Source organism: Sylvia atricapilla, chromosome 6 (genome assembly GCF_009819655.1).
Source record: "Sylvia atricapilla isolate bSylAtr1 chromosome 6, bSylAtr1.pri, whole genome shotgun sequence".
NCBI lineage: Eukaryota > Metazoa > Chordata > Aves > Passeriformes > Sylviidae > Sylvia > Sylvia atricapilla.
The window spans coordinates 14,342,540-14,349,690 of NC_089145.1; the positions used below are offsets into that span (position 1 = coordinate 14,342,540).

Below are 7,151 nucleotides of genomic sequence, written 5' to 3' on the forward strand. Positions count from 1 at the left end.
CCTCCCTCTCCCTCTCTCTCCACCCCGACGTGTCGGCGGGCACGTCCCCACCGCCGCAGCCCGCCCGCCGCACGTCAGCGCCCGGCCCTTATTTAAAGGCGGTGGCCGCCACCTCCCCCGCTCTGCCGCCGCTGCCGTGCTTGGCTCTGGACGCTCGGTAGGTGCGATCGCTGGGCGGGCTGGGATGGGTGCAGGACCTGGGGGTGCGGGAGGAGGGGGATTGCAAGAAGGGGGATTGCAGACGGCGCTGACCCCGCAATCCTCGGGGGGATGCGGCGGAGTAGGCGGCGCCGAATGGACAAAGTCCGCTGGATGCCGCGTGCTCCACCGAGTCCCCCTGGCCGTACCTTGAGCCCAGCCGGCGTGATTTCCAGTCACAACCCCCGCATCGTCCCCTCCCTCCATCCCCTTGAGCCTCCGTGGATTAACTTGCTTCCCTTAATCGGCGCGTGTGGCCCCAGGGAGTGATCCTGCAAAGGGACTTGAGGATGGGTTTAGGATTTTCAAATACAGCGTTAGTGGACCACCTACCATTTCCCTTAACTTGTTTCTTTGGTGGGTATGATACTCTTAAAAGGAAAAATTTTTTGAGGTTTTTAGTGTAACAGACGTGCTTGAGAGGGTGGCTCTGATCGGCCTTGCACACTAAAGTGCTTATAGTCCAAATGGAGCATTTGGCACGTGGAAGAGTGCGCTACATGGCCGCGCTTCAGGAGGCTTCTGCGCACGAAGACTGGCGTAGTTTGACGTATTCCTAAATATGGGCACTGCTAACCTCCTGTCCCTCCTCTCAGCCCCAAAACTTACGGTCCTTACCTGCTGCTCTGCTTGATTTCTCATGCTCTGAACGAGTTGCTGCCTGTTCAGCACTTAAGAGTCCTGTGGTGTCTGTACTTGCATCCATCTGTACAACTGCTCCTGCCCTGGGCTCTTCAGGCTGCTCCCAGTGCAGGTCCCAGTGCAGCTCCATTTCCTGGGAAAGCGTGGTGTTGGCTTCCACACGGAGACTGGGATGAATGCACAATCCTCTGTCATCACTGTGCCATTTCGGCACACCCTTGGCTGTGAGAACCCAACTAACCAGGGTGCTTGCTGTGCAGCTGGCTGCTAAAATGTGAGGGCGGGAGAGATGGTAACACCAGACTCCAGCCATCTTAATTCAAAACTGCAGTTTCACTTCAAAACAAATTCATGACCTTGACGCAGAGGCTCATGCTGTGCTTTTAAAAGGACTTGCCTAAGTGCTGCACGACTTCAGCTCTGGAAATGCTTCAGGGCACAGAATACCGGTTTTTCAGGGGGAGAGAACAGATTGCCAGACCATGCTGTGCTTAGAAGAACTAAAATGGCTTCCTGTACCTAAATGTAATATGGATGGCCATTTAGAACATTCTACTGCTGCTGCTGGAGTGCCACCAGCTATATAATATAATCAATGACTCTCAGGCTGTATTTGAGGCAAAGCTAGGGTGAACTCGAACAGAGGATTGTCATCAATAATTCAGTTTTGCAATCATTTTGTGGCATTCAGACAGTATTGCCAGATGTTTTATTCATGTGTTTTGTATCCGTTTTCTTATTCTGGAATAATGTCCGTCTTGCTGGATAGAAATATTCTGGTGTCAGTAAAAGCTCCAAAGCTTGGAGAAATAATCTGTTGCTTTCCTTTCAGCAGTGCACCATGTCTCTCAAGGATCAGCTCATCCACACTGTCCACAAACAGGAGAGTCATGCCGAAAATAAGATTAGCGTGGTTGGCGTGGGTGCAGTCGGAATGGCCTGTGCCATCAGCATCCTCATGAAGGTAAGGGTCAAGCCTGGGAGGAAGCAGCAGAAGAATCTGAGACCTAAAAGAGGGGCAAAAAAATAGTCACCCTCATTTGATGAACTTCTTATTTTACAATCCTTTTTTGGGCCCGAAATGAAGCAACAGTCTTTAAGCTATTGACAGAGAACAAATAGCTGCAGTTCTTGTAAGCTGAGTTTGCCTCAGGATCAGACAGAATTTCCTTTATGTATCATTTTAAGAGCTGCATTTACCTTTGTGGGCCTTGCAGATTCTCTTCTAAGCAGGAATTCTCTAACACTCTAAATATGCAAAAAGATTGAGAACTGAGGATTTATTTTTGTCTTGAGCACATCAATGGAATTATTCTTTGTGATGCAGTCTGGAAAAATTGGTCCTTGACACTCTGAAGGTCTTTTCTTTTGCCTTCAGTTATCACACTGAAAATGCTGTGGTTAACATCAGGCTTGATTTTTCTTGACTGTCAAATAGGTTGTGTATGAAGCGCTATTACATTATTCTTCATTATTGTTCTGCTTAACTGTACTACTATTTCATGCAGAATGTGGTTATGAAAAGTATAAAGTGAACTCAAGAAAGTGGATATCCCATTGGACTAATTGAAGGACTCTGGGAAGAAGAAGTGTTAGGGATGAGCAAAGTTGTTTAAGTAGCTTTGAAAATAATTGTAACTTCATGATTTAAAAACTGTGGGCTTCCCTGAAAGAGGCAGCAAACTTACCAAACTCCTGGTCTCTCGTAGGATTTGGCTGATGAACTCGCCCTTGTTGATGTTGTGGAGGACAAGCTCAGAGGAGAGATGCTGGATCTCCAGCATGGCAGCCTCTTCCTTAAAACTCCAAAGATTGTCTCTGGCAAAGGTAAGTAGCTGGCTCCTGTGCCCATTATTTCTAACTGGAGACAGCCACTTCAGGTCTCACACTGGGCAGCCGAGTCTAGCACTTAGCCTGTCACCTTAATTGTTGGGGATAAAGCTCATGGATATAGTACTCAGCTGACATTTTAAAATATACTTCCTTATGGCCAGTCCAGCTAGGAATTTTCTTCCAGGGTTCACTACTTTCAGTACAGAAAGATGAATTTCTTAAGTACTTATGCACCTTAGAGAACTTTATTTCATGACTAGTTAACCCCTCATTACTGCTTATTTCTGATAACTTTTAGTGGCAGCCTTGAGTAGGGCAAAGGTTTAATCAGTTCATACCTTAATTACAGTTCCTACTGGTAGTAGGTTAGTAGGGCAGAGCCTTCTTCCTCTTTCTACATAGCACTTACCCTGAATGCTATCCCAACAGCTATCCCTATACGCATTTGTGGCTGGGAAGCATGGAGTATCACTGCCTGCAGCTGCATGTTACAATATCTCAGTGTTGTTACAATGCCTCGATGTTGTTACATGTGGCAATGAGCCACAAGCTTAAAATGAAATTCCATTTTCTATGGAGGCAAAGTCTAGGGTAAGGATTACCAGGGAATTGCTGCACCCTCAAACTTGAAAATTTGAGCTCTCAGTACAGAAAGGAAGTGAGAACTCCTGTTCTGAACCACGTGTAGTAAGAGGTCATGTTTGACACAGCCTTTTGTCTGCAGATTACAGTGTGACTGCACACTCCAAGCTGGTTATTGTCACTGCTGGTGCCCGGCAGCAGGAAGGGGAGAGCCGCCTTAACTTGGTCCAGCGTAACGTCAATATCTTCAAATTCATCATTCCCAACGTCGTTAAATACAGCCCTGACTGCAAGCTGCTTATTGTCTCAAACCCAGGTTTGTCTTGTGTTGCCATAAGAGGATTTGGCTTAGAGAATAGTTTTAGAAAATATTTGTGCTGGGGAAGAGAAGGCTCCGGGGAGACCTTGAAGAACCTTCCAGTACCTAAAGGAGCCTGAAAGGGAGGTGGACTTTTTACAAGGGCACGTGGTGATAGGACACGGGGTAATTGCTTTAACTGCAAGAGGTAGATCTAGATTAGCTATAAGGAAAAAAATTCTTTATTATGAAGGTGGTGAGACACTGGAGCAGGTGGCCTAGGGAAGTTCTGGATGCCCTGTTCCTGGAAGTGGTCATGGCCAGGTTGAATGGAGCAACCTGGTCTACTGGAAGGTGTCTCTGGCCATGGCAGAGAGGTTGGAATAAAATGATTTTTCAGCTCCCTTTCAACCCAAACCATTCTATGATACCTGTATAGCGAAACATGTCATCTTCCCTCTCCAGGCTCAGCAGTTTGGTCTTCTGAGAAATAAACTTGGTTTTTCAGAGGGAGTGATCTTGAGCACATTAAGGGTCACAGATAATTGTATGCATAGCATAAAGGCAGAGCTGAGAGACTGTTCAAAACAGTCACTATGTTATATAAAACAGTCATTATGTTAGCCCACTGCAGTGCCTGGCCATGGGCACTGCTCTGTGCTCTGGTCCATGCAACTAGTATGCAGGTAGAATGCTTACAGATGAATGGAAGGTACCATCCTCATTATCAGTCTGCTCACGAGTGGCACTTGTTATGCTGCTGTTCTCCTCACAGTGGATATTCTGACCTATGTGGCCTGGAAGATCAGTGGCTTCCCCAAAAACCGTGTTATTGGCAGTGGCTGCAATCTGGACTCTGCCCGTTTCCGCCACCTCATGGGAGAAAGGCTGGGCATCCACCCCCTGAGCTGCCACGGATGGATCGTGGGGGAGCACGGAGATTCCAGCGGTAAGGGGGAAACTGGGCTGGCTGTTACAGTTACACACAACTCCCTGCTGCTTTGTCTGCCGGGAACACCTTGAAAAGCTACGGCAGAACATTGCTCCAAAACCTTTGCACTGCAGCACCTTAAAAACCCAAGTTCTGATTTAAGTCTTTTGCTGCACAGAGTAACCCTAGATGATCTATATTTGACCTGAATGACTGTGCTCAGAAAAGGTCATTACTGTAACCTGAGCTGGCTAAACATTTCTAGGCTAAATTGTTCACATGACTCCCAAAAAATCCCAAACTGAAGCAGCAAGAGGATAAAGTTCTCTTCAAGGGCCTCTAAAAGGTCTGCACCACACCTACTGGCAGTCACTCAGCTGCCATTCCTGGCCTCTCTTAATCACTGTATAGAGGAATTGCAGGGGCAAATCTGGAGGACAGGAGAAAGCACTTTTTCCTTATTTAACCTGTACTTTTCCAAGCAGCACCAGAGCAGTACTGTCTGCTTCCTGACATGCACCAGAATGCACTGGAATCAAATTTTACTTTGAGAAAATTTTGCAAAATACATTGACTGTCATTTCAGTTCTTGTTGCCCAGGAATTTCATGTTAACAGAGGTGTATTCAAACTTTGTGACATCGTGTATAAATGCTGATGTGCTCTTAGGTTGTCAGCCTGCAATTTGGATTTGCCTTATAGGTCATACTATATTTAAGGTCATAGCTAAATCATAAGTGATGTGTGTGGCTGGATTAATCCAGCTAGATCTTATGTTAACTGTTTGAGAAGGACTGAGTATTGTGAGATAATTAATCCATGTGCAACTCTCAGTGCCTGTCTGGAGTGGAGTGAATGTTGCTGGTGTCTCTCTGAAGACTCTTCATCCAGACTTGGGAACTGATGCAGACAAGGAACACTGGAAGGAGGTCCATAAGCAGGTCGTGGACAGGTAAATACTGGCTTGGCTTTTTTAGACATTTCAGCACAAGAACAAATCATGAAGAGCCAAAAAAAAATCTCTGTTCTGCAGTACTCAGATCTAGAATACCTCAATAGCCCCAAGTGTCAGAACGCAAACATCATGGAACATAAAATAATATTTTAAGGAGTAATGATAGATTTGGCAGTTAATTTTCATGATTACTAAATTTTAAATAAGGGAAGAGCTAAAACTTGTAGGCTTCCAGTAAAATTGTGGGGAGTAGTGTAAAATGCAAATGGAATTTTTCACTGCTGAGTTAATTTTGGTCCTGCCAACATCAGTCAAGCTTCTGATGCCACCAAATTGATCTGGAGACCTCCAAAAGCCTTTCTTAGAAACTTGAAGCAGTTCAGTTGCTGGTACTTGTTCTTTAATGAGTGTCTGTGTCTCTACAGTGCCTATGAGGTGATCAAACTGAAGGGATACACGTCCTGGGCTATTGGCCTTTCTGTGGGAGACCTAGCTGAAAGTATTATGAAGAACTTGAGAAGAGTGCACCCCATCTCTACCATTGTTAAGGTGAGCAACCCCTTTTTCCTACTTTCTCTGTTACTGAGAATTAAGTATCTCTGGAATTCTGAAAAACAGTGATTACTTTCTAGTCTAATTTCAACTAAATTTAGTTTCCTGATACGGTATTCTATTAATTACACAGACTCACATACATAAATATACTTAAATTCCAGCCTAACAATCCTTACGTACTTTTCAGGGCTTGCACGGAATAAAAGAAGATGTCTTCCTAAGTGTTCCTTGTGTACTGGGCAGTAATGGCATCACTGATGTAGTAAAGATGATCCTAAAACCTGAGGAAGAGGACAAATTAAGGAAGAGTGCAGACACACTGTGGGCAATCCAGAAGGAACTACAGTTTTAAACCCGCCCAAGCAGTTTTTGGCTCTTAGCAGTTTAACGGGTTTAGTGGTTTGTCTTACGTTGCACTTTCCAAGTAAGTCAAATCTTTCAATGTATTATCTCAACTAGAACACACAAAAAGCTCAAATCTGAACAATGGAGTTTCCTGAAGATAGCATTAGGAAACTAATCTAGGGTTTTCCCTGTTCACAGACACCCATGTTCTTAGCCAGAGCTAGATAACCTAGTCAGTCTTGTTCAGTGAAGTGGTATGACAGAAATCCAGCATTCAAAGCAGCACTGCCTAAAAAACCCTTTGCCTTTTCCTCATCTTGTTTCATGTTGGTTCAAAGGAATAAGGAGTAGGTAATTGCTACACAATGTGAAACCAAAGACTTTTCTTGAAGTTAAAGGATTGTCAAGCCAATTGACCAACCTTCTCTGCCAGCTGAATAGCTTAAATATTTCACTGTTGATAGGTCCAAGTGTATTTTCCTAACACTGCTTTGGAATTTTTGTGGGTATTTTTTTCTTAGAGAACCTTATTTTTGTGTACTATATCAGTCTAGTCTGTCTCCAGAGCATGTTTAAAAAATGTTAAGGTTTCTATGTGCAACAAGACAGTGACTGTCCAACCGCAGTACCAACTACAACACGAAATAAACCACAAACTGTTATTCCTGTCTCCTTGTTTTTCTTAACAGGGCTTTGTCTCCCACATGCAGTTCTACTTTCACCCACATACATCAATTTATTTTTCAAGTCACACTAACTCAAACTTTACCTTTGTAATAATGTGTGTGCAGCTGTGCTGGAGGCTTCAGTTAT

At 44.6% G+C, this 7,151-nt stretch overlaps 1 protein-coding gene across 2 annotated transcripts; it reads left to right on the forward strand.

Moving 5' to 3' along the window:
* Positions 1-60: 60 nt before the first annotated feature.
* LOC136362405 (L-lactate dehydrogenase A chain) lies at positions 61-7,000 on the forward strand. Of its 2 annotated transcripts, none has more exons than XM_066320866.1 (8): positions 61-157; positions 1,673-1,804; positions 2,550-2,667; positions 3,398-3,571; positions 4,329-4,502; positions 5,318-5,435; positions 5,864-5,987; positions 6,181-7,000. In XM_066320866.1, exons 2-8 carry the CDS (start codon positions 1,682-1,684, stop codon positions 6,343-6,345), a joined length of 996 nt encoding a protein of 331 aa, XP_066176963.1. In that variant the 5' UTR covers positions 61-157; positions 1,673-1,681; the 3' UTR covers positions 6,346-7,000. The 2 variants fall into 2 exon arrangements, with proteins under 2 accessions (XP_066176963.1, XP_066176964.1); XM_066320867.1 differs by having other exon boundaries at positions 132-157; positions 1,676-1,804.
* The last annotated feature ends 151 nt before the right edge of the window (positions 7,001-7,151 follow it).

Bases quoted from the DNA above. Each gene is read 5' to 3' on its own strand.
- LOC136362405 (XM_066320866.1), top strand. From the start codon at position 1,682: ATGTCTCTCAAGGATCAGCTCATCCACACTGTCCACAAACAGGAGAGT. The intron at 1,805-2,549 runs GTAAGGGTCAAG...GGTCTCTCGTAG, and splicing joins CCATCAGCATCCTCATGAAG to GATTTGGCTGATGAACTCGC. The intron at 5,988-6,180 runs GTGAGCAACCCC...CGTACTTTTCAG, and splicing joins CCATCTCTACCATTGTTAAG to GGCTTGCACGGAATAAAAGA.